Source organism: Microcaecilia unicolor, chromosome 5 (genome assembly GCF_901765095.1).
Source record: "Microcaecilia unicolor chromosome 5, aMicUni1.1, whole genome shotgun sequence".
NCBI classification, from domain to species: Eukaryota; Metazoa; Chordata; class Amphibia; order Gymnophiona; family Siphonopidae; genus Microcaecilia; species Microcaecilia unicolor.
In genome coordinates, this window is record NC_044035.1 from 320271535 (window position 1) to 320299216 (window position 27682).

The 27682-nt window shown below is 43.3% G+C and overlaps 1 protein-coding gene across 1 annotated transcript in view; it reads right to left on the reverse strand.

Annotated features, from left to right (window-relative positions):
* The window catches only part of ANKRD27 (ankyrin repeat domain 27), a 133332-nt gene extending 107762 nt beyond the window's left edge, over positions 1-25570 (reverse strand). The window contains 4 exon segments of the mRNA XM_030204404.1: positions 2810-2966; positions 12053-12163; positions 16487-16621; positions 25352-25570. Coding sequence (XP_030060264.1) covers positions 2810-2966; positions 12053-12163; positions 16487-16588 — 370 coding nt within the window. The 5' untranslated portion in view covers positions 16589-16621; positions 25352-25570.
* Between the last annotated feature and the right edge of the window lie 2112 nt (positions 25571-27682).

The following is a 27682-nucleotide window of genomic DNA, read 5'->3' on the forward strand; positions in this document are numbered from 1 at the left end:
ATCTGTTCACATATTAGAACTTGAAGTTTATCTGCATATCCTCCTGAAGCAGCAGCGAAACAGAATCCAGGTCAAGACTGAAGATTATTATGAGGGGACTGCATGACAGGTAGCTCCATCTGAACAATAAAATAAGTTGATTTATTGAAGACTCCAGGAATGCTATGAATGTACTAAGATTAGAAACTCTCACTGTTTTGGAATCATTTATCAACTAACAATAGTCACAAGCTATATTTATTTATTAGGATTTATTTACCTCCTTTTTAAAGGAGTTCACTCAAGGCGGTGTACAGTAAGAATAGATCAAACATGAGCAACAGGCAATTACAACAGTAAAAATATTCAAACAACAATACAATGTCAACACAATACATAATAGAACATTTTAATTGATAGTGAAGGGTAAAATAAAGATGTAACATATAGATAGGTAAGAGTAAGAAGAGTTATAAAGTAAGGTGACTGATTTAAAGAAAGTTGCACACAAGGTCAGAGAGATGGTTAAATATTATCTCAGCTAGGGTAGGAGTGGATAAACATGTCCTGCTGCAGTATGTGCAGCCCAAGTCACTCCCTGTGTGTGTGAGTGAGACTAACAAGTTATATATTTGTCTTGGTTTGTCAACCTTGTTATTTTCATTAAGACCATTCATCTATTTCTTTCTTGTTTTGGGAGGGGAGTGGGGGGGGGGGAAGTTAGGTTTGTATAACGAACATACTAATGACTTATATTTGGAGTTACATATATGAGCATACCTTCCCCTCACCTCTGTTTTTGCACACTCTCCTGGATAGTTACATATAAATGCATATAACATTTTAGACCTTAAGTACAACTTTTGGTTTCTGTCCATAAAAGTTATAATTTGATCATAAATAAAAGCACACATCTCTACTGTACTACAACCTGCAAGAGTCTCCTGATCACCACTCATTTCCCCTACCCCAACACCTCCTTAAGACTGGAACTCCGATTGTTGCCTAAAGCTTTTGTCTGGCTCCACAAACCAAAAGAAAGAATATTGGTTTTCTCCCCAAACGGTAGAAAGTGCATTAGCTGGTCTTTCGATAGACCAGGAATGCAATTCATAAGCTTAAGATTAGATATGGTTCATCTATATGGCATAAATATAGAAGTTAATTGGCATAGCATGCTGCTATTTGTATTTTTATTCTTGAGCAAAACAACCGAGTTTGAATCTGATTCAATGTAATTATCAGTTTTTCAACTATTGAACAAGCAGCAGGAAATGTGCTAGCTGATACACTACTGCTATATTAACCAATGTGCTGCACTTTCTGTTCTAGAAGAAACCTTGGTGGACATGGAGGGGCATAATTGAACGAAAACGTCTATCTCCATGGGCGTTTATCTCCGAGAACGGGTCCGTGAAGGGCGGACCGAACCGTATTTTCGAAAAAAATAGACGTCCATGTTTTATTCGACAATGTGTGAGCTGGGCGTTTTTGTTTTTCAGCGATAATGGAAAATGAAAGCGCCCAGCTCAAAAACGAATAAATCCAAGGCATTTGTTCGTGGGAGGGGCCAGGATTCGTAGTGCACTGGTCCCCCTCACATGCCAGGACACCAACCGGGCACCCTATGGGGCACTTTTACAAAAACAAAAAAAAGGTAAAAGAGCTCCCAGGTGCATAGCACCCTTCCCTTGTGTGTTGAGCCCCCCAAATCCCCCTCAAAACCCACTGCCCACAACACTACACCATTACTATAGCCCTAAGGGGTGAAGGGGGGGCACCTACATGTGGGTACAGTGGGTTTGGGGGGGGGGGTTGGACGACTAAGCATTAAGCAGCACAATTGTAACAGGTAGGGGGGGATGGGCCTGGGTCCACCTGCCTGAAGTCCACTGCACCCCCTAACAACTGCTCCAGGGACCTGCATACTGCTGCCAGGTAGGTGGGTATGACATTTGAGGGTGAAAATAAAAAGTTGTGAAACATTATTTTTTGTGGTGGGAGGGGGTTAGTGACCACTGGGGGAGTCAGGGGAGGTCATCCCCGATTCCCTCTGGGGGTAATCTGGTCATTTAGGGCACTTTTGGGGGCCTTATTCGTGAAAAAACAGGGTCCAGGAAAAGTGCCCTAAATTCTAGCTACAAACGCATACTTTTTTTCCATTATCGGCGAAAGGCGCCCATCTCTCTTCAGCCGATAACCACGCCCCAGATCCGCCTTCACCACACCTCTGACATGCCCCCATCAACTTCCCCGCATCCGCGACGGAGTGCAGTTGAAAACGCCCAAAATCGGCTTTCCATTATACCGATTTGGGCACCCACGGGAAAAAGACGCCCATCTCCCGATTTGGGTCGCAATATAGGTGTTTTTGTCTTTCGATTATAAGCTGGATAGTACACTTGGATAATTAAAAAAAAAATAATAAATCAAATGCGATTTTCAGTGTAAGTCCTGTGTCAAGGAATAAAAACAATCTATTTGTAGTCCAATCCAAAGACAGGAAACTCTAGACAGCTGGTACCACAAACATGCCTGGTTTTCAGGATAAACAAATATACAAACAAAAATTACCCAATCTGTTAGACTACATGTGCACAAATACATCACAAATATATTTTATGGATATTCTGAAAAATCTCACCTGTCTCATTCTTCAGGAGCAGAGAAGCCCCACCTATAATCGTAAATCATTTCCTAATGTTGAGAGAAAAAGTTAGGGCAGAAAATCCAGTGGAATTCTGTATTTCAATGGCCTCTACTCAATTCTGCAACTTCTTACATAAAAACACCAATATAATTTGAAAATCTGTCACCCAATGTTACATACCGGAACTTTCATCTTTTTCCAAAGGGCGAGCTATACACAATATGCTGAAGCTTTCTTCCTTTTCATTGTAGAATGTTTCTTCAAAAAGGACAGGTACTGAGCATTTAAAATCAAAACCAGTACCTAATTTAAGCAAGTTGCCTTGTATAAGAATCTCCTAAAAATAATTTAAAAAAATATATACTTGTCACACTCTGTTTAAATAAAACCTTCTGAAACCATTCTATCATTTATACCTGAGATAATGTTTAGGACAAAAGGTCTGAATATGTCCTTATATTCCATATTTTATATATAGATATACAGATATATGTATTAGAATCCCCCTCATCAAAAAGAGAATGAGCCTCAGTAGCAGTGCTGTCTGCTATGTATGTCTCTGGTTCAGTTCCCAGATCAGGTTTTCTGCAGGAGATAGCCAAGGATACAGGGGAAAAGTCATGGCAATTGTTAATGGCGATACCTGGCGACCAGATTTAGACCTATAGAAGAGGACAGTAGAAGAAGCCCTCAAGCCAGTGCCGTAGCGAGGGCTAATGGCACCCCGGGGCAGGGTCGCCCTCTGCGCACCCCCCCCCCCCGGGTGCAGCACGGCACAACCCTCCCCCTGCGGCGCACCCCCCCTCCAGACCGCGAAAACCCCCCCCCCCCCCCCCCCCACCCCGGACTGCATTCTTACCTGCGGGAGGGCCGATCCGCCCCGAGTGCACGTCACTCGGAGCTGCGTCGGCCCCGCTGGTTCCCTGCTCTCTCTGCCCCGGAACAGGAAGTAACCTGTTCCGGGGCAGAGGGAGCAGGGAACCAGCGGGGCCGGCACCCCCTGAGCGCGTGCACCCGGGGCGGACTGCCCCTCCCTCCCCTTCCTACGCCACTGCCTCAAGCACATCTCCCCATCTCAGGATTTTTGCTGCAGTGACCAAGATAGGAACAGTATGACAGAGGGTCTACTAAAACAGTAGGAAAAAATCTTCAGGTGGTTAACAAGTGGGTAAAGAACATGACGTGAATTCTTGGCAAGAGTAAAATTGAATCTAGTATGACAATATCAATTAGACGCCACTGACCAGATTTCAAGGGATGGATTTTATTATGGTCCCATACCATGAACCCTCATTTACTGTTTCGCTGGAGTCTCATTCACTCTTTCCATGCCCCTCACTAGGAGTTTTGTTTATTGCTTTCCTCTATACTTAACCTCTACAGAATTTGCATAGAGAAAACTGCCATCCACTTAGGGTTGCCAACTAGACCCAGACTCGCCCGTCAGGGTTGATCCAGTCCTGGGGCTTACCTCATTGCACACAGGGACTTGTGGTTCCGATTTCCCCATTGGATTCCCTAACAAAAGCAAGGCTACAAAGTCCCTGCATGCATTAGGGTGAGCCCAGGATTAGGTCAACCGTGTCAGGCAAATCTGGATCTAGTTGGCAGCACTACATCCATCATCTTAGCCACTGGAAACTCAAAATTCCAGAGTGCTTTCCTTGTAGGGAAAGGTTTTCACCACTAGGAGTTGTAATCCTGCAGCTCTCTGTGAATACAGCCGAGCTCATGGCTTGCAACTCAGTAAAATGCAATTTTAACTAAATCATCAAGTATCAAACATATAAACGGTGAGTGACCGTACTCACTCGCAAATGCGCAGTAGAGACTTCCCTCTCTGTCCCGCCCGCGCGTCAATACGTGATGACGGGGGCGGGACAGAGAGGAAAACTGCGCAAAGGGGAGGGAACCGCCGAGGTCTCCACCGCTCCCCGCCTGAGGTTGCCGCTACTGGTGCCCCCCCTCCGGAGTCGCCGCTGCCGCCACCCCTCCATCCAGCCCGTCTCTTCGCTATTCAACTTACATCTCCGCAGCAGACAGATCAGCTGAGCTGCCGTTGGCCTTCCTTCCCTGCCTGTGTCCCACCCTCGCCGACGTTACGTCACACGAGGGCGGGACACAGGCAGAGAAGGAAGGCCGACAGGAGCTCAGCTGATTTGCCTGCTCCAGAGATGTAAGTTGAATAGCGAAGAGAGGGGCCGGGGGTACCGGCAGCGGCGAACTCGGGGGGGGGGGGGGGGGGGCAGCGGCGACCCAATAGCCCGTTTTAACGGGCTCAACGGCTAGTGATGCTATAAATTTGAAAATTCATAAGCAGCACAGAGAAAACTGCCATCCATCACCTTAACTACTGGTACCTCAAAATCCCAGAGTTCCTAACTAGATGCTACTTGTTTTTAAACCCTGCATAAGAACATGATTGTTGGGTGTTATCAAGTGCAGAGAATTCTGATTGCTGTGTTAGTCCACTTGGATATATGGAAATTAAGGGTCAGAACGGATTTTTTCCCTTTTAAATTGATCCTATTGTACCAAGACAATTTAATTCCTTCATTAATTCCTTTACATATGCATACCACATAATTATTGCCTAAAAGTTGTAAAGAAAGCCAAGATAGAATGAAGATCTTACCTGATAATTTTCTTTCCACAAGTCCCTCCAAACCAGTCCAGATGTTTAGATTATCCTCTCCTGCCAGCAGGTGGAGACTTAGAACTAACAAGTTACGTCATTATTCTTTAAGAATCCTGTGCAGCCCCTTGGCCAGTTAGTATTTATCACAATAAAGAAGCAAAGAAACAATAATTCCCCAAGACATAAGGAAAATCAACAGATAATTAAAAAAAAAAAAACCAACAACAAACAAACCAAACTTACATAAGAACTTCTGCTAGCTATACTGATGAAGACAAGAAAACCATCCCTGCAAGCTTACCCTACTTCACACTCCACAAATTCTGGTGTGACAAGAGTGGGTTCTGGACTGGTCTGGAGGGACTCAAAGACAATTAGCAGGTAAATCTAGTTCATCCTTCCTCATCATCCCACCAGACTAGACCAGACACTTGAACATAACAAAAGCAGTGACCTGATAGGGAGGGACATCATAAGCCATACAGCCAGAACTCTGAAAAATACGATGATACCCGTGCTGCCACTTTACAAATTTCATGAGGTAGAATCAGGGTATGTTCAACCCAAGATGCAGACTGACCTCTAGAATAAGCTTTAAGAATTTCCAGTACTAGACAACATCAAAGAATATATCCAGACATTACTGCCTCTTTAATCCATCTAGCCACTGCTGCCTTAGACACATCTCCCTTATGAGCGCCTCCAAAAAGCACAAATAGTCTGTCCAACATTCTCAATACCTTCGCCTTCTTGATGTAGGCATGCAGCACCTATCCAAAATATAACCTATGAAGATGAGAGGAATTATGTCCTTTCAACATCTAGAATAAGGGTTTTCCACCCAGTCTTTGGGACACACCCAGATTGTTGAGGATATCCTGAAAACCCAAATGACTAGGTGTGCCTTGAGGACTATGTTGAAAACCTCTGGTCTAGAAAAACTGACAGGATAGATTCAGGTGAAAAGGCAAAACCAATTTAAGGAGAAAGTGTCAGGCTGACTCTGTCCTCTCTCTCTACTAAAAAACAAGATAAATTCACAAGAAGACAAGGCTTGGAGCTCCAAAAACCTTCTTGCTGACCAGATGACCATCAGAAAACTGTTTTTAAGAGTAATATCCTGCAAAGGAGTGGATTCAAGTGACAACAAAACAAATTGAATAACAGCCTGTTCCCTTCTCGTGCGGTGGGACCGGAAGCACCACTTAACTGTACAATCGATCCAGCACTTGTCTGGCAGCTGTTTTAGATGAGACTGACACAGTGATTCCAGAAACTCCTCTAGAAGACACATGCAAACTCTAAAGCACAGCCGTTATGAATGACCTCAAGCACCCAATGATTTGTTATCTGGGCCCACCTCTGGTAAAACATTAAAACGGCATCCCACCTAAAAAGCCAGAGAACAGGCCTACAAACCTTCATTAGGAATGTAGGAATAAGACTTGCCACAGAGCTTGGTGTACAGTTTCTTAAGATCCAGAACACAAATGAGCAGTGCTGTTGCTTCAATACAGCATGAACTTTGCTTTGATTTTTGCCAAGGCTTGAACTAATAGCTGTAACCCACTACTACACTGTGGAATTTGTATGAATTTGTAGCTGATTATTTCTTATTAGTCTTTAGTATGAAGATGTTGTAAATTCCTTCTATTTGAAAAGTTATCTTTTTGTAATCCGCCTTGCATCCTTTGGGTTAAAAACAGAATATAAACATGCAATACAACATCCATAATGATTCAAAGCTGCTATCTGTTTAATGTTTATTTTGTCTCAATTCCCTCTTTAACATATAGCGCAACCCCCCTCCAGTTTGATCCTATCACTGCGATACAATTTGTACCCTGTTAACAGTGTCCCATTGACTGTCCTCTTTCCACGAAGTCTCTGAGATGCCTATTATAGCTACCTTATCATTTAGTGCTATATACTTTAACTCTCCCATCTTATTTTTTAGGTTTCTAGCATTTATATACAGTCAATTCAAATTGTGGGTTTTTTTCCTTGGATCTACAATCTGCTTAGAAGTTGAAGGGGATATGTGCATCCTTTATCCTGCTCTCTTGTTAATTACACTTGGCTTACTTTCAGCCCTGTTGAAACATCTCTACTGGGATTCCCTAAATGTCCCATTTCAATCAGGGCCGCCGAGAGACTGGGCCGGGCCCGGGACAAGGCCGCCCCTGGGCCCCCCCCCCCCCCCCACTGCCGGGCCCTTGCACTATATGTAGATCCTTCAAGAGGTAGTGTGTCATGATTTAGGCTCTACACCTTTTCTGATGTTTTGGTGCCACCTCAGTAAAGCCCAAAACACAATCTCTCCACTGCAAAACACTATACACAAACTTATGCTGTTATGGTTTGGTAAGGTTATGAGTGGGTTTTTGCACAACAGCACTAATTCCAAGGACAGGACGAACTACAACCTTATGCGTAGAAAGGCTGCACTATAATTACACCGGGCTCTAAAACACCAGTACACAACCTAATGAAAAACAAAACAAAAAGGGCTGCAAATACTACACACTAGCAGAATACTGTACCTTGATCACACATGAAAAACACATGGCAACAGATATGACACAAGGAACTAGAAATAAAAAAATATGAAGGCAAAATACTGAACTAGAAAGTTACCTCAAGAAGTCAGACTCAGCATGCAGCAATACTAGAAAAATTGAAACTTGCATGAAAAATATCACAGATACACATTTCCAAAAGCTGACATATTCCAATTAATAAATTCTGAATAAAATACTTTTTTCTACCTTTGATGTCTGATCATAGTTTTTCTATTTGCTTTGGTCCCATCTTCTGTTTTATGCAGTGTCTTCTTTCCATTTGATATTTTTTCTCTCACCATCCTCCTGTGTCCTTATGCGTCCTGTCTACCATCTGTAACCCTGTCCCTATCCTTCCTCAAGTTTCGGCATCTGTCCTGAAAGTGTTCCGATCCAGCCCTTAAATTGAGCATTTCTCCTCACTCTCCTCCCCTCCATCCATGTACATGTATTTCCTGTCTTCCCTCCCCTCCATCCATATCCAGCATTTCTCTTCTCTTCCTTTTCCCTCCATCTGTGTGCATCTCCTTCCTTTGTCTTTCCTTCCCTTCATCCTTGTCCATAATTTCTTCTCTCTTCCCTGCCCTCCACTCCAGCCATCCATGTTCAGCATTTCTCCTCTCTTCCCTTCCCTCCATCCATGTGCATCTCCTTCCTGACTTCCCTCCCCTCCATCTATCCATGTCCAGCAACTCCTCATTCTCTCCTGGCCTCTCCTCCATCCAACCATATCCAGTAAATTTCCTCTCTCCCCTGCCCCCTCCAATCATCCATCCATGTTCAGCAGTTCTCCTCTCCCCTCTGCCCTGCCCAGCAATCTCTTCTCTCTCCCCCCCTGCCCTCTTGTCCAGCGATCTCTTCTCTCTCCCCCTGCCCTCTTGTCCAGCGATCTCTTCTCTCTCCCCCTGCCCTGCCCTCTTGTCCAGCAATCTCTTCTTTCTCCCCCCCCCTCTGAGATCCAAGGCCTACCCCCTCCCTCCAAGATCCAAGGCCCTTCTACTACTGCTTATTTCTATAGCGCTACTAAACTCCCTCCCTCCCAGATCCAAGGCCCCCCTCTTCTTCGTCCATCCGACTGAATTCCAAGGCCCCCCTCCGTCCCTCCCTCCGAATTGCAAAAGCGATCTTGTTCTTACTTCGTTGGGGGGTTGGCGAGAGCAGCATGCAGAAGAGAACGCAGGGAAAAGCGTGCAGGCTCCCGCTTCAGCCTTCCCTCGTTGTCTGTGGTCCCGCCCTCACAGGCGGGACCAAAGCTGAGAGAAGACAACGAGGGAAGGCTGAAGCGGGAGCCTGCACGCTTTTCACTGCGTCTGCGTGCTGCTCTCGCCGTAACCCCCGCCGAAGAAGTAAGAAGAAGATCGCTTTTGCAATTCGGAGGGAGGGAGGGACCTAGGAGTCGCACGGAGGGGCGAGCACCCACGGACTCGGCGCCGGGCCCCCCTGGAGGCCCGGGCCCGGGGACTTTTGTCCCCCCTGTCCCCCCCTCTCGGTGGCCCTGATTTCAATAGTATTCTAACTATAAATAGTAATAGTAACTAACTATAAATGAAGAACTGTGCAAGGGGTGGGTGGGATTAAAGACTACACTAGGTCCTGCTGTGCCTTCCAGAGGCTGTGGCAGAAAGTTCAAGCTAACTCAGTAATCAGATTGCCGTTAATAACCTTTGCAAATATTCTACTTCCTCACAACTTAACACCTAATTCAGGTCAGTAGCAGTGCTACCTCTTCAGCAGCCAAAGAACAGAAAATAACTATCTTTTAGAACAAAATTTGAGCCTTGCTACTATCCTTTTTAATGTTCTTTGCCTGCCAAGTTTGTTTCTACCTCTAGAAAAAGTTTCTAGGAAAAAAGGTTGTACACTATGGAAACTAGTTAATAATGCTTGCTTCTCTCCCCCACCCCACCCCCTTTAAGACTGAACTAGGCCCTGCTGTGCCTGCTAGAGAATATCTATTAATGATGGTAGAAAGTAGAAGTTTTAAAACATAGGGGGAAATGGTATGGAGATTAGTTTGCTGCTTTTTTCTCTATCAATAACCTACAATTCCTCCTTTAAACACCAATATTTAAGTTCCCAAAATAATGTTCACTTACCAGAGAAATGTCCTCTTCTCTCAGAACTTCTCAAAAAACGTTAAGTGGGACCTTTCCTCTCTATATAAGTTTGAATCTAAGGGGGCTGCTTAGAGAAGTTCTTATTAAAGCAGACCTCCAACGGTTCAAGAGGTGGACTGGAGAGCACAGCGAGACCCAAATTCAGATCCAACGAGGGAAAAAGGGCCAAACTAGAGGACACATCCCCGTGCACAACCAGCGAGAATCCCATAACCTCACCTTGAAAGCTGGAAAGCAGAGCCACCTGAACCTCTAAAGAGCTCAGTGCTAGGCCTGATCCAGATTGATGTAAAAAGCCCAGGATGTCAGTGACCTCCTGGCATACCAGTCCTCAAAAGCTTCTACACCTGCACATAGACCAAGGATATATAGGAATCGCAGGACTTGAACAAAGTAGAAATAACCACAGTGAGAATCCCCACCTCACCAAGCACCACCTCAAGGGCCAAACCAGAAGCCAGAATGGATCTGGGTGTTCCATTTCCACCAGTCCCCGTAGGAGGAGCCATGGCCTCTGGGCAGAGGGAGTGGATCAGTCACCAACAAATGCACCTGGTCCGCATACCACAGCCTGCTAAGCCAATACGGAGCCAAGTACTAAGTGAGGATGTCGTAATCCTGTGCAACAACTGGCCCTATCAGAGGCCTCAGTTGGAAGACACACAGAAGCTCCTCTGCAGTTCATGGCTGTATGAGGGCATCTATCCCCTGCAAGACCTGCTCCCTCCTGCTGCTAAAGAACCACTCTGCCTTGGCACTGTAGCTTGTAGCCATCAGTTTGAACACTGGCAGACCTCACCAGTCCTATGCAAGCTTAAAGACCTCTGGCCCAACTCCCACTCCCTTGGATTTAAGGGGAAACAGCTGTGAAACTCCACTAGGATATTGTCTTTGCCCGCAATATGGACCACTGAAAGGGCCTCCAAACACACTTCTGCTCAACAACAGAAGAGCATGGCTTCCAAGATTACCACATGACTCCTTGTGCCACATTGTTTTGCTGATATAGGCCACCACTGCAGCATTGTCTACCATCATTTAGATCACCTTGCCCAACCAGGGGAAGGAACTCCAGCACTGCCCAAGTCTCTAGGTAGTTAATGGATCAGGAAGCTTATAGAGAAGACCAAGTCCCTCATGCCATCTGATCGAGTGGGCTCCCCACCCGATGAGACTCACATTGGCAGCAACCACCACCTACAGTGGTTAATCCAGCAAACCCCTCCTCCGCCCACTCCCATGGAGATGGTTGGGACTGTCCCAGCAGTTCAGACTGACCCTGGCATTGTACAGGAGTGGCAACCAGTCATCAAAGTCCTGAGAGACCAGGGCTCCAACGAGACAAGAGGGCAGACTGAAAAGGCCACATGTGTGCTAGGCCCAAGGCACCATCACAGACCCAAAGCCCAGATTTTTTTTTTTTGTTTGTTTTTTTTTTTTGTGTGGCACCCCCGGGGCAAACAGAGACCCCCACAGACCTCAGCCCCTACAAAGCAGGTTTTATTTATTTTTTTTTTTTTTAAGATGCACAGTAATAACCTGAACCTTTCACCAGAAAAATTAACAATAGAGAATAGAAAAAGAATGAGACTGAAGGACTCACCACCTTCCACCTGCTGGAGACTGAGATTTCAGGATCTTTCTCTGTCTGGCAAGGACTCTTATTGGCTGAGGGAAAGGGCTGAGGCAGAAAACCACCACCCCTTCATTGGGGCAGATGGGGAAGAGGCCTGGGAGCCCCTAGGTGTGAAAAAGTACAGCAGCACCAATAGAAGCCTTATTAATGTTTTGTTTTGTTTTTTAATAAATGAACAGAAGTATCAAACTCCTACCAGACCACACCAGGATGCACAGGATAGCTGACCTACCACCTGCTGGAGAAAAAAAAAGCATGACAAGAGAGCATAACTCGAATTGTCTGGACTGGTCTGATGCAACACTAAGGAAAAAACTCTTACTTCGTGGATCTGATAATGAGGATCAAAACATCTCATGAACTCAAACCACCACCTCTGAAACACTGTCCTGATGAAATGTGGAAGATAATTTGTTAACTTCTCTTACCTCATGGGTCAGCAATCAAGTGTTTTAAAAGCGGGACTATTACCTTTCCGTTTAGCGTCTGAAAACCACCTTCCAAAGGTTTCAAAACATAGGAATCAAATGGACATGTTGAATAGAAGTTACTTGGCAGGCTCTCCTTACATGGTACCAATACCTAAATAAGAAAATATTTGTCAGGCAAGAAATAGCATGCCTGAGAATAGGAATCAATCCACTCAATGCAAATCAACATATACAGATCAAAAACATCTCCTGAATATTCTGGAAAGCAAGAGGTTTTAAGCAGCATGAAACTTGTACTAGATTCAGTTTCCACCCTAATAAAAGCAACTCAACCAAGGTTTTACTACCTACTCCAACTCCATGTTCACATGGTTAAGCTAAGACATATCAAATTCAGGGTCAGCTTAACCATTTGCTATGCTTGAAATCCAGGACTTTGAGTTCTGAGTGGCCACCCTCCACTTCAGCTGTCATATCAAACCAAACTGTTTGATGCTCACTGCTGCCCAGGTGGGCACCCACTCGGACATTTGACACACTACCCCCATTTGTGAGCACCAGATCCAGCGTCGCTCCCTCCCTCATGGGTTCCGACACCATTTGTCTGAGCAGAGCACTTTGGAAAGCATCCATGATCTCTCTACTTCTTTCCGATTCCGCAGATGGAACCTTCCAATCTACATCCGGCAGATTGAAATCTCCCAGCAACAGCACTTCTCTCTTCTTTCCAAACTTTTGAATATCTGCGATCAGATCTTTATCTAGTTCCTCCAATTGTGTCGGAGGTCTGTAGACAACAACCACATGGACAGAGGTTCCATCATCTCTTTTTAAGGTGGTCCATATTGCTTCCTCCTTTCCCCAGGTCTCTGTCATTTCAGTCACCGCGATATCATTTCTCACATCAGAGCTACTCCTCCACCTTTACGACCATCTCTATCCTTTTGCAACCATTGAGCCATGTCTCTGATTGCAACATCGTCTAAGTCTGCCTCCAACATCAGGGCTTGAAGGTCATGAACTTTATTGCTTAGACTGCGAGCATTTGTGGTCATCGCTTTCCATCTACATTTCCGTGGAATTTTTTTCTTCCGTTTAGTTTCTTGTTTAGTCTCACTTCCTGCTGTGTTGTTAAGAAGTGATTTGCTAAGATTGTTGTTTTCATTGCTTTTTCTAGTGACTAATCTTGTCTTTAGCTGGAGGTGACCACTTGAAGTGAACTGCCTCCACATGCCACCCCCCACTTTCTAGTTTAAATGCCTAGAAACATATTGTCTGAATTTCTCCCCAAGGATTTTTTTTCCTGCCACAGTGAGATGCAGCCCATCGTTACAGTATAGTCTTTTGTTTTTCCATGTATTATCCCATCCTCCTATGTACCTAAATCCTTCTTGGCGACACCAGGCTTTGAGCCAGCTATTGAAATTCTCAGTACTTTGCAATCTTTTCTCTCCCTTTCCAAAGGTAGGTAGTACTTTAGAGAAAGCTATTGTTTGTATCAAAAGGTTTTAACCCCTCTCCCAGCTACTGAAAAGCTCTCTGCGTGGCAAGTGGGGTATTACTGGACAAGTCATTTGTTCCCAGGTGGATAACAACATCAGTGTTTGACTCCTTAGTTTCTTCTCTGATTATAGAGATTATTTGCTTCGTACTCCTGGTAGCTGAAGAGCCTGGAAAGCATTTCACTTTGCATGGCCCCTTGAACTGTGTTTCAAAGTTAATGCCTCTGATAATGGAATCCCCTAGTAGCAACAGTTTCCTGGTATGAGTTTCAACATTAGTGATTTGGGGGTGTCTTTTCTCTTTGGGTACCTTCATATCTTTTTGTTCCACCTTCATTGCTTTTTCTTCCGCCTCAGTTCTATTTTCAGGATCATCACAGTGCTGTAATGGAGCAAAAGAATTCTGTAGGGGCAAAGGAGTGAGGGCGGATGCTTCTGTGTCACAAAGTCTGCCTGAGCTTACCATGAACTGTCTATTCTTAGGTGGTTTTATCCTTGAGGCAGTGGTGAGGATTTGGTACGATTCTGTGCAGTCCTAGAAGCTGCTTTAAATGCACCCAATTCCTGCTTTACTTTACTGAGCTCCTGTTTTAAACCAGACAGAACACACACAGGGAAAAAAAAAAAAGTTTCTTCTAGCTTAATATTTTAGATGCTTTAAATCTGAGCATATGTATCCCTTCTCATGTTGCATTATCAGGTGGGGCCTCTTCAGTTTTTGTATAGCTTAACTGTCATAGAACCCCAAGTAAGGTAGGAGGGTATGTGAGACTTTATAATGCTGCTTTGACAAAGTGAAATTTAGTCATATCTGTTAAATTTCCTTTAGTCCTGTTGCAACATAGTGCACGATTGGGTTGTATCCACTTCCTACTAGCAGATGGAGGTAGACACTGATTTTTCCCCTAGTGACATCACCTGTATGAGGGCTGGGGTTCTGTGGAAAACTTCAGTATGCCTCTGCCAAAGCAGCAGAGAGTCCCAAATATCACACCAATACCTCATTAAACTACGACAGCCATAATTAAAATCCACAAACAAAATATTTTTTAGAGCACTACTAGAGAGAAGCAGAAAACTAAATAAGTCCCTTGAACATAAGTCTTCCATAGAGGGTCAAAGGGTGGTACAGAGGACTAAAGGAAAGGAAATTAACAGGTATGACTAAATGTCACCTTTTACCATCCAGCTGCACCATCCTATATACGATTAGAATGCACCCAAGGAAAAAGAAAAAAAAAAAAAAAAAAGGAGAGAGAGAAAGATAAGGCCCCCTGAATGATAGTTCTGCCAGAGTCTGTCCAGGCTCTGGCAAGCACATCCAGTCAGTAATACTTTACATAGGAATGAAGCAACAACCAGATCACTGCTCTAGGTATCTTCTGGTGAAACCGCTCAGGCCTCCACCCAAGATGTCATCTGAGCACAAGTAGAGTGCACTCACAGGTCAGAAGGCAACTATTTGTTCCTGCACATATAGGTGGCCTCAATGGCCACCTTTATCCAGCGTGCAATGGAAGCCTTTGATGCCATCTTGCCCTTTCAGGGGCCACAGAATAGGACAAACAAATGATCCGAGAGATGGAAGACATTCATCTCCCGCAAGTACTGAAGCAGAACTCTTACAGACATCTAGCTTGTGGAACCTCCTGGCCTTAGAGTCTTAACCCTGACCCAAAAAGGAGGGCAAGCAGACCTCACAATTCACATGGAAAGAAAAAAATCACCTTTGGGAGGAATGAGGTGTAACAGTGCAGATGGATATAGAGTTCTCTCAGGAGAGATACAGATCCCAACAGGACAGAGCCTGAAGCTCCAACACTCTCCTGGCTGAAACAATCGCCACCAGAAAGACTGTCTTCAGGATCTAAAAAGCACGCTGCATACCAGATTCAAATCCTTGTTGGTCTCAAATCCAAAGGAGGAAAAGCTACTCAAATGGGAGGCTGCAGATGTATGACCCTCTTCAGAAACCATGCAATGTCCCCAAGAGCAGCTATAGAAACTCTAACGCATAGTGCAGTGGCATGAGTTCCCTGGGTTCAATTCCCACTGCAGTTCCTTGTGACTCTGGGCAAGTCACTTAACCTGCCATTGTACCATGTACAAAATAAGTATACGTATATAATATGTAAACCAATTTGATTGTAACCACAAAAAGGCAGTATATCGAATCCCATCCTCTACATCAGCAACAAATTCCACATCACTGAACCTGATACAGAAAAGTGCTCTTATGTGCTTTTTCCAAACAAAATTTCTAAAGACCTCCCTAAACAATTGAATTTTCAACTGTTTATAAATTTTCATTAGATCCTGAACTCAAACAGTTAATTGCAGTTTATTCCAAAGCATTTGCCCAGCAATTGAGAAGGCATGCTGTAGAGCACATTTTTTAAACCATGCAAAACACTGAAGCATTTTGCTGTCTCTGTACTTCCCAACTCAAACCAGATGAACTCCTTCGTGGTCAGGTCATCAGTTCTTTTGCAGAATAAAGCAGTCAGCTAAGCACTCACAAGCCAATGATCAAATTCCACTGTTCTGTTACAAGCAGTGCTAAAAATTACCGATGGAACAGCAAGGGGAATTAAAGCCCCAATGATCAAAAGTAATAGCACGCAAATTTATGGCCACATAATACTGCAAGGAAGGACATCTTTACCCTCATTTCTTTTGGCCCGCAGTTTCCTCATACTCCTTTCAGCTTCTAATTCAATTAGAACCAGATGTACCAATAGCATAAAAGAATTACATCTTAAACAGAGAAGCACTACTCAAGAGATGGCAATTCTGATATGATTTTTGGTAAATTAGGGCTTTTATTGCATATGACCCAGACATGACAAGAGACAGTATCACCAAGCGACACATCTACTACAATTAAGGAAAACTTTATTACTGGAACATTACTTGCCATTTTAAGCAAGACCAAAAGAAGGGCAAATTCAGTCTAATATCTTTTTACTTACAATGCCATGAACCTCTGCAACTTTATTACAAAGATCAGGACGTCGCTTTTGAATTGCTAGGTAGAAAGGGTTTTTCAAGATGTCTTCATCATACATAGCCATATGAACTTCAGACACTGCAAAGCAGAGAATTTCCTGCAAGGAAAAGAGGTAAAGTATTACAAACAATGAAGACAATTGTGCCATTTATTGCCCATGCTGACAAATGCTTGCTGAGCCAGTAATATCCCATTTTGATAAACTATTTGCATGCAAGGAAAAACTAGAAAGAAGCATTCTTCAGACACTGAATGACACCCAATGAGAAATGTCTTGGTGTGGTAAAGCGAAGTTACTCACCTATAGCAGGTGTTCTGAGGACATCAAGATATACATCACCACAGCTGGGTGACACCATCTGACAGAACCCAGCACAGATGCTAACCAATGTTATGACTTTTCCAGAAGCTTTGGGAAGCCCCTACTGTGCCCTTCCTGCCCACCTCATTTGCACAGGACCAGCAGTCCGAGTACAAAAGTTTAGACAATACAACTCCTAGGGAGGGGGAGGGTCTGTGGTAATTTATGTCCTGCTGTCCTTGCAGAACATCTGCTACAAGTGAGTAATTTTGCTTTCTCGGAGAACAAGCAGGACAGCATTTACCACAGTTGGCAACCCCTAGCTACCAGGCTCACCTAAAATAACAAACCACGGCAACAGGGACTTGCAACAGGCAAGACCAATCAGCAATCAATTAAACTAACACTTGCATACAACCTGGTTGTGCGGGTGCAAACAGAACTGCTAATTCGCTTGTTGATTCACAAGCGAATTAGCAGTTATAATAGCTTGAGCAGCAGCAGCACTGCATGTTTCAAAGTGTATTGAAATCTGATGCTATATTCGAGAACTAGAGTGTTGAACACATGCATTTTGCTGAGGCAGGCTACTGTGGCCAAAACACGATTCATGTCGAGTTCAATAAAATCTTTGTATGATTCACACATCTAGCTCCATTTTCTTTGCTGGTGTCACCTTTGCTGTGTTTGCTTGACTTTTACTGTGTGAGGGCCTTTTTTCTTCTGTTTTTTGTCAAACTGTTTGACAAAAAACAGAAGAAAAAAGGCCCTCACACAGTAAAAGTGTGTGGAATTTGACCAAACCGAATATTGAACTGGGAAGCTTGTTCAAGGAAATAGCGAAATGTAAATGTATGGACTGAAGACCACGTTGTAGCTTTACAGATCTCCTCAATGGAAGCTGACATTAACTGGGTTACCGACGCAGCCATGGTTGACATTTGAGTCGTGACATGATCCTCAAGAGAACGCCCAGTCTGGGCATAAGTGAAAGAGATGCAACCTGCTAGCCAATTGGATAAAGCACGGGGCACATGAAGCATAAGAAACAAAAAGCTGGGAGGACTATCTATGGTGTTTTAGTCCGCTGCAGATAGAAGGCCAAGCCTCGTTTGCGGTTCAAGAAGTGCAGAGTGCTTTCACCAGGATAGGCATGAGGTTTGGTGAAAAATGCTGGCAGAACAACTGACTGATTAAGATGGAATTCCAACACTACCTTAGGATGGAACTTAGGAATGATGCAGAGAACCAATCTTTTGTGCTACATGGATCAGCTACTAGGGCCTGAAGCTCACCAACTGTTTGCTGAAGTGACTGCTCCCAAGAACAAAAACCTTCCATGTCTAGATGGCAAGTGGCTCAAAAGAAGCTTTCATCAGCTGGATGAGGATGATGTTCAGGTCCCATGACATTGGGGGGGGAACTGATTGGGAGCTTAGACCAAAGCACACATCACAGAAAATGAACTACAGGATGTACAAAGGGAAAATTAGGTTCTTAACTTGGTAATTTTCTTTACTTTAGTCACCACAACAGGAGCAGCGCTTAACTCCTTCAGCAGCCATCGTCTGTTTTTTCACAGGACGGGAATATAGCAATAAAATGGCGGCTTCGCGCCTAAACTTACCCCGATCAGAACGACGTCCGTGGGACATCCCCGGAGGAGCTGGGCACCACTCTCACCTCAGAAGACCGAGTCAACGAGCTCCAGTCAAGCTCCACAGAACCAGGATCACTGGAAAAAGCCTCAGAACAGCCACGAAGTAAAAGCGCGCTCTTTTTTTTTTTTTTAACGCTGAGAGGAAAGTTGGAGGCAGGGAAAGGGTGAACCTATATGCCTTTAAAGTGGGCACCACCAGCCACAACACCCCTGCTCAACTGGCAAAGCACAGGAGCCACCCCAGGCAGTCTGAAATCCAGGAGCTGATCAAGCTACGTCCACACCTGCTGGGAGATAGAGAAATACCGAAGGCAGTTGGGGGCTAGCCGTCCAAGAGGCACTATGGTTTTCCAGTGTTCTCTATCTCTATCTGCTGGTAGGCAGATACAACCCATCAGTTAATGGATTCATCTGCTGCTGATGACAAGGAAACAGCGTTCGCCTTTCAAGGAATAGGCTGCACAAAGGGAGGGGGGTCTCCCAATTTCTTCTCTGCACGGGCACTGTCACAGCTTCCTTGAGAAGGGTGACAGTCAAGATGTCAAACATACCAGCCCTGGGCACGTTCTTGATTTCCAAATTAAATAGAATGAACTCAGTGATCTCTTTTAAAAAGAGAGCTCCTCTGAAGATTTTGCTCCTTTCCTAGGGTGGGGGAAAGGTCTGATGGTATACCAAATGATCCCTCGGGAGAGAGGTCCTCTGGCTCCACATCAAACATAGAAAAATACTCATAAGAGAGTTGAGTCTGTGCCCATCTCAAACCACTGGACTCATGTCCAGATTCTGGGCAAAAGCGCCAAGGAATGGGTCTCCTCCTGGACTCCAGGGGAGCATCCTCTTCTGATGGGCTGAAAAGGAGTACTACTGCTTCTAACACCAGCATCGAGAAATGGCTAACTGGGCAAGGCATGGACCTCCAGGATCAGCTGGGGCAGTACCACAGCCAATGACACTCTTGCTGCCTCGGTGTCACACCAAACCAAGATACACTCTGCCTCTTGTAACAGGGCCCACAGCCACTCCTCAGGGGCAGGCATCAGTAAAGGCAGGGCCGTTGTTGACACAAGGACAACCTGCAAAGATAATTGAGCCAAATTAAAGATCTTGCAACGGCACAGATTTCACGAGGGGGAGTGGTGTCTTGGATCACAAAACAAACAGAGTTACATACCATCCCCTGCGCCATAGGCAGAACAGGAGGTGATGCAATGGGAGCACAATCACCTATCATTGTACCTCTGAGCCACAAGGAAGAACAAAAGCATTGGGCACAACCATTTCTAGGACCCATTGATCCAAGGTGAGGTGGGCCACTGGTAGCTGAAGACCACCTGCATTCTATGCGAGCCCTTGAGAGAGTCTAACATATGCCCATTGGGTAGCCCTGCCCAACCCCCGCTACAATGGAGGACCCTGCATCCCCTGTCCTTTTGAGGCCCCTCTTGCACCGCCTTTAACCAACAGGGATCACCAGGAGCCCGTCTGGCTGAGCTCAGGCCAATGGAGAGGCCAAGATTCTCCCAGGTTCTTAATCAAATCCTCACCTAGGGCAACTGAAACTGAAGGAGCAACCAGCTGAGAAGTCTCAGTGGAGAAGCCAGGGCCACCTCTGGCTCACTGCCATAGCTGTAGTAAGGTGCGTGAGATCTTACAGGACACCTACCAAATAAACTATCCCCTGACCCCAGGGGCTTCAGGCAGTTGGTGGAACCAATGCAGCATAGACTTGGCCATGCAACTAGTAAAACAGCATCTGCACCCTAGCAGCACTTGTGGAAAGCTGAGTACGAACTGCTGCTCCACCTTTCTTTCATGAAGCTCCTTGAAAGCTAAACCACCCTGCACAAGAACAGTGTTTTGATTTCCAGGGGCAGTCCGCTCTTACCCGTGCTGCTCCCAATCTCAAAATAGCTGCTACAATCTCCAGCAGCAATTTCTTGAGACTGGTGCTGGAAGCTGCGGCAGCCACTTTGACTATAGACACAGGATTAGATTTTCAGAAGGGAAAAGAGACAGCTGAGAGGGGATATGATTGAGGTCTACAAAAATCTTGAGAGGAGTAGAACGAATAAAAGTGAATCAATTTTTCACTCTTTCAAAAGTACAAACACCAGAAACACTCAATGAAACTACATGGAAATATTTTTAAGTTTCTATGGTATAATAAACCCCCACTGCAAAAATGTAAAATGAATAAGTTTCCAGATTACAAATCCTACCATTTAGCTTTTATAATATCTCAAGCTATTCTTTAGTATCAAAATTCAGATTTACCTGACCCCCCCACTGCAAAAATGTAAAATGAATAAGTTTAGTGGTGGTATACACCTTCCAGATTACAAATCCTATCATTTAGCTTTTATAATATCTCAAGCTATTCTTTAGTATCAAAATTCAGATTTACCTGACCCCCCCACCCCCCAAAGTGGCTCTCTTTTGAAAAATACCTAGCTCATCTGTACCCTCTCCCTCTTTCTATGGATAGATACACCTTTCCTGAAAGCCTTAGATTAATAAGCGCCACTGTCTCTCCCCTAAAAGAATGCAGCAACACTCTCAAGGTCTCCAGCGCCTCTCTTCAAGAAGCCTCCCTTTGAAATAACTCCCACATAAAAATTAACAGTTCCCCTCTTGATTGGCCCATATGACGCGATACTGGTATCTGGTCATTGTCTCAGCTCATCTCTAAGCTATGGTGCTTAGAGGACCTGAACACACAATATGGCAGTGGTTCCCAAACCTGGCCTTGGAGGCACTCCAGCCAGTCAGGTTTTCAGCATATCCACAATGAACATGCATGAGATAGATTTGCATACAGTGGAGAAAATGCAAGGAAATTGCTCTCATGAACATTCATTGTGGGTATCCTGAAAACATGACTGGCTGGGGTACCTCCAGGATCAGGTCTGGAAACCACTACAATATGGTATACCCCTTCACCAACAGAACCAATGGTCTCAATTGCATGAATGTCTACCAAATTCCTCTATCATCTTGTCTTCCTCTGTCTCACTCAGACCTTTCTTCTTTGTGTAAATCACTGTGCTTGGGCAACAAAAAAAAGCCTCAAAAACTTCAACTACATGACTGTTAGTCCAATCCTTGTACCAAAGTGGAAAATATCTATGAAAAGGAAAATTTAACTGCTGGAATTTTGCAATCCTCTTTTCTTTTTCTCTTTTTTTTTTATTTTTTTTTTTAATTATGCACAATACGTGCTGAACTTCAACTAAAATAGCAAAATTTACCAGGAGTCATCTTTCATCCTCATGTTGATCTTCCTCAGCTCCAGACGGCTCTTTTCCATATTTAATATTTTACTGCCCTTGTGTTAACAGCTACTGGGTGGAGATATGGAATAAATTTTCTAAAACCTTATCAATAGATTTTTTTCCTTCAATATCTCCTATAAAACACTTTCATCCTACACTCTGCTACTCCAGCTTGTTACTCTCAGAACCCTTTCATAAACATTTTGACATAATGGCGGCATTGGCCTCTCGTATTATTGCTCTTCACTGGAAAAAACAAGAGCCTCAGTGTTCATGAATGGTGGAATCATCTTTGTGCCATCAGGAATTATGAAGAACCTGTGGCTCTGAAGGCTCGGCATCTTCACCATTTAAGAAACTATAGTCACCCTTTGACATTTTATGTAAACATCACCATTAATCTTTTATTATCATTATCTTATTTTATCCAGCTGTACAGTCACTGCATTACATTGCAATTGTTATTGTATTTTCTCTTTTGTACCTGTTAATGTTATAGATTTTTTTATATGCGTATTGTATTTACTATTGCAAAAATTAATTTTAAAAAAATCTTTGAAATAAAATAGGAGGAACTATTTTTTCACTCAAAGAATAGTTAAGCTCTGGAACTCGTTGCCAGAGAATGTGGTAACAGCGGTTAGCATATCTGGTTTAAAAAAAAGATTTGGACAAATTCCTGAAGGAAAAGTCCATAGTCTGCTATTGAGACAGATATGGAAAAGTCACTGCTTGCCCTGGGATTGGTAGCATGGAATGTTTTTACTATTTGGATTTCTGCTAGGCACTTGTAGCCCAGATTGACCACTACTGGAACCAGGATACTGGGTTAGATAGACCATCAGTCTGACCCAGTATATGGCCATTCTTATGTTCTTACAATCTGAAATTCTTAACTTACACAAGCACATAAGCATTGCCATACTGGGACAGACCGAAGGTCCATCAAGCCCAGTATGCTGTTTCCAACAGTGGCCAATCCAGGTCACAAGCACCTGGCAAGAATCCTAGAACAGCAAAACAGATTTTATGCTGCTTATCCTAGAATATGCAGTGGATTTTCCGAAGTCCATCTTAATAATGACTTAATGGACTTTTCTTTTAGGAAATTATCCAAACTTTTTTTTAAACCATGCTAAGCCAACTGTTTTTACCACATTCTCTGGCAATGAATTCCATTACTGGTTAAATGAAGAAATATTTCTACAATTTGTTTTAAAAACTACTACTTAATAGTGGAAAGAGTAGTAGGAGTCAGTCACGCTACTAATGTGCCAGCTCCCATGTGCCTCACAGTATCTGCCTTAGCTGCCCCACTGATTAGAAAATAATTAAAAGCAGCCTCGGAACCTAGCACAGGCCTGCCCTTTTCTGCCTGCCTGATCAATGGAATTACCAAATGATATCCAATTACAAACACTCTGTTTTCTTTTTTTATTTGTAAACTTAAAGCAGGCAAAGCTGACGGAATAAAGTATACCATGCAACTTTTTTAAATCTGCTGGGGTGGGGGTAGGGGGGGTATCCCAGGAGATGAAGTGGGATTTGGGGGTGGGGAATACTGCCAGACGAGACCCTTTATAGTCACCACCAATAGGCATCACAAGCAAAGCATGTGGCCTAGAGATTGGGACCCCAGAAGGAAAGACACCTCTACACTCGACCAGAGGGAGGTCTTTGGACCAGTTCTTGGGAGCAATGCCAAGGCTCAACCTCAAGGGCTGCAGGCTGAGTCTGTACTTTGGGGAGAAAGGCCTGTTCATCAAAGAAATCTTGCTGCACTCATCTGCTGGAGGCAGAATAATACTGGGAATATTCCTGGCTGCACCACCTGTTATACTCCCACCCTGCCCCTCTACCCACCCACCCCAAGAGTAACACTTGCTATATAGTTTGACTACTCCACTGTTTATCTCCAAAAATTTGCCTAATCCACTGTTTACATCCAACAATTAATTTTATCCAAATTGCAGCTGTTTTTTTGAAAGCAAATCATTTCTGGCTAAAGTAACTCTCCAGCTTTCTGCTCTGTATCAGGTTCCTTTCCTGTTTTAGATTAAAAGGAGCTCATTTAACATATGCACTAGTTTGCTACTCTTATATACCGCTAAAAGGAGGATATTAATTTACCTTCTCTTTTTCCCTTAAACATGTTCCTAATAATAGGCAAGGAAGTACGTTGAACTACACCCATAAAGTAAATCTGAACAGATTCCTAGATCTCACAATAAACCTATCTGCTTCCTGTATCCCTCAGAATAGGTTTAGGAAAAAAAATAGGGCTGGAACTTTTGGTGGTCCTTTTTCATTTCCTTTGATCCACAGGTACAAAAAGCTCCTTCACTTGAAGGATGGCAAAGAAACATTATGCCCCTAAAGCTGTGGCTCCCATTACAGCTACTGCCTCTGTCCAAGGCATAAGTCTGGTTTCACATGATTAAAAAATGTTGGTACATTACCATTCAAGTAATGGTAGTTCATAAGTACTTACTTAATGAGCACTTTATGCCCACTTAGGTGTTCAACAAGTTTTCTGAAGAAGGACCTAATTTAAACAATACAAAATACTACAACATTCATTTTTACAAAAAACAGCTTTCTTTTAAACAGTACTTCAAAAAGAAAAACTTGTTTTGTATTGTACTAATAGCCTCAAGGTTAAGAGACCACAACTACATACGAACAAATTTTATAGTCTGTATGTGAAAGAGTTTTAAATAATGAGTGTTTTCACAAGCTTCCATTATCTCTTATGGAAATTTGAGCCGTGACAGTTCAGCTAACAGGATTTTTAAATGAAAAATACAATCACCCCCTTTAACACAAATCATCATAATAAATAAATGTTAGGCAAGTAGAGCTTAGAAATGCACCACATCCCTAAGCGAAATCCAGTTTGGTAACTATCTGGCAGTATACTGGGCGTGATGTTAAGCAGGGATATACTGACCTCGCTTAACATATCTTAACCCTACCCTACCACTCGCGGAACAGAATTTTTAATTAAGACATATAGTCCCACGGATGAGACAAAAGGAAAACAGTCTCATTCCCAGAACTGCAAGTGTATGGAATTTAACATCTGCACTGACCATATGCCCACTCAACCACTGGGCGGGGGGAAGAAATAGAAGCACACCAGTTTTAAAACCAAAATTCACCAGCAGATACCCCTATATATAATAAGCTAAAGCTACCCAATCGACTCTAGTTTTGGTATTTAGAATAAACACCTCTACGCTTAGTTTCACTCACTACAAAGGTACAGCGCTGCGTATGCCTTGTAGCGCTATAGAAATGCTAAATAGTAGTAGTAGTAGTAAGTAAGACGCATTCGGCCACTGCCCTCACACTCCGGGTACCCCTCCTCACACCCACCAGGGGACCGGACTCTCCTCCCCGTGGTCTACTATCTTCCCCCTCTCTCCTCGGTCTAGCACGTCTCCTTCCTGTCCGCGATCCAGCATCTTTCTCTCAAACACCCACCCCTTACCATCAAACTCATACCACAGGTTGCCCATCAACAATCCCGCAGCTTTCCTTCTCCGGTACCGCATGACAGAACTTCTTGTATACAAGCTAACGACCTACCTATCCTGGTCGCTGGCTTCTTCGAGACGTCCAAGTACCGCTTCCTCCTCGCTTCAATAATTCATTCAGCGCAGCTGTACTTGCTCTCTGCCTAGCGCCTACTTTGATGCAGGAGTGGAGAGCGAGACTCCTACAAGGAGGTTAGAATAACATAGACACACATACGCAGACAAGAAGCGTCAGAGATCACCTGATCGCACGGCGCATGCCTGTGGCTGGCGACCTCCACATGCAGACAAACCAAATAAGTTAGATTGAGACGCTGCACGTCAAAGACGTTGGATGAACACGGGGGGGGGGGGGGATCCTATCCACTCCATGTCAGCTGATACCAGTAGGCGGAGCTTGCTGCCGTTTAGGGCACCCGAAACAATAGCAAGCGAACACAATTGAAAACAATAGCAAAAGATTATTAGAACTAACGCAGTACCTATGCCTGGTTCGTCAGTCTAAACCTGTTCCACTTACATATGCAGTACCTTCAAAAGGTGGAGAACAAAATATTTTGTTTTTACTTAATTTGACAGCTTTTTAATTTACTTGAAAGCTTCTCATATCTAGATATAGATATCTTTAAATAAAAGTTAAATATCACTAAAATTCTTGTAGCTTGTAGAACCACCACTTATAAACTCTGTATTTTGTTCTCATTTTTCTACACTGTTCTATACACTACAGATGACCAAATATCAGTGAGGATACCCTGTTTCCTGATGGGGTCATCTTAACTGCTGTTGTAATCGGCCTTGGGAAGTCTGGTGTTATAAAAATGGAATATATTGTAATTAAATGGAAGTAAAATTAAACTCTCCTTTCATTGGGGCACATGGAATCACATCATCTGTTTTGCAGAACTTTACATTTTAGATACACAAATGGATTATTCTCTTTTGAAAATGTTTCAGGGGGCAAGTGGTTTTATAATAAAAATAAATATTTTCTTTCATGCAGATCTCTGCTGTTTAAACATAACTAAATGGGCTATAAGCCCATAATGCAGTCCATTGGTTTTCTTATATTTTATTCTTATGATGACTTACACTGTGCCAAAACTGAAAACTCTTACCTCTATCTGGCTGATAATAAAAGGAGCTCATTGTGAACACTATCCACCCTAAAAGGTTGTTTGTGGCAGTACATGAGGAATTGTGATATTGAATAAATAAATGTGTGTTTGTGTCCTTAGTCGTGCATCCAAAGTTTATATAGTCCTTTCAGGAAAGCCAGTTAATTGTTTAACTTAGTAGTAGAACATAACCACAGAGACATGGTATGGTCACATTTTAAATATAGTAATACTAGGGCCCAGCCTTGTGCCATCACCATCCAGCTGGATAGGCAGTGTCTTAAAAGGTGGAGGCTAAGTTCCATAGGTTTCTATGGAACTTTGGGAGGCTAAGTGCTTTGAAAATGAGCTTGACAGTATCCCAAGCAAAGTTGGGTTCAATGTATCTTCCATTTGAAAATACAGTGACAGAAAATAATAGAATTCAGTTATATCATGGGAGCAAATAGACAGATATGTCTGAAACATTTAACTATGTTGAGATTAGCATATATACCCAACTGGGCATTTAAAAGTCTGTCCTTTAATGCTGCCAGATGGTCAGAAATCATAGCCATAAGTATAGACAGTTATTCAAATATTATCACATGCATACACCAGAACAGTCATCCATACACACATTGCAAAAGTAAACAACTTCTACAGAGTACATCCAAAACTTAATTTTTATTTACTCATTTTCATCTTCCAAATTTCTAGACAACAGATGTGCAGATCAGCAGGACCCAAAGTAGTTCGGAATAAGTAACGTCAGAAACAACACAGTTTATACCTAACTATTCAACCACCCTTAGGATTCACCTTTGAATTTAAGAAGCAAAACTATGTGCATGTAAGGACTGGATAAATGAATTAAAACAAAGTTTAAAGAAATCCCCTTAATATGTAATACTTGGTACCAATAATGAAAGAGTGATGGGATATTCATATAGCAAGCCTGAGCCAACAGGCTCAGATTTATTTTCCATTGAATTTAATTAAGGACGCTAGCGTATTTAGCATGTGCTAAGAATTAGCGCACGCTAACTGTGGCCCTAAGGGGTATGTTTACTAAGGTGCATTAGAGTTTTTAACGCGCCTGTAAATTTAAGGCGTGTTAAATGCTGACATGTTTATATATTTATATATACTCTGATTTTCTATTCCATCAATGTGATTGTAAGCCACATTGAGCCTGCAAATAGGTGGGAAAATGTGGGATATAAATGCAGCAAAATAAAAATAAATAAAATATTTATATGGGTACGTTCGCGTTTAACAAGTGT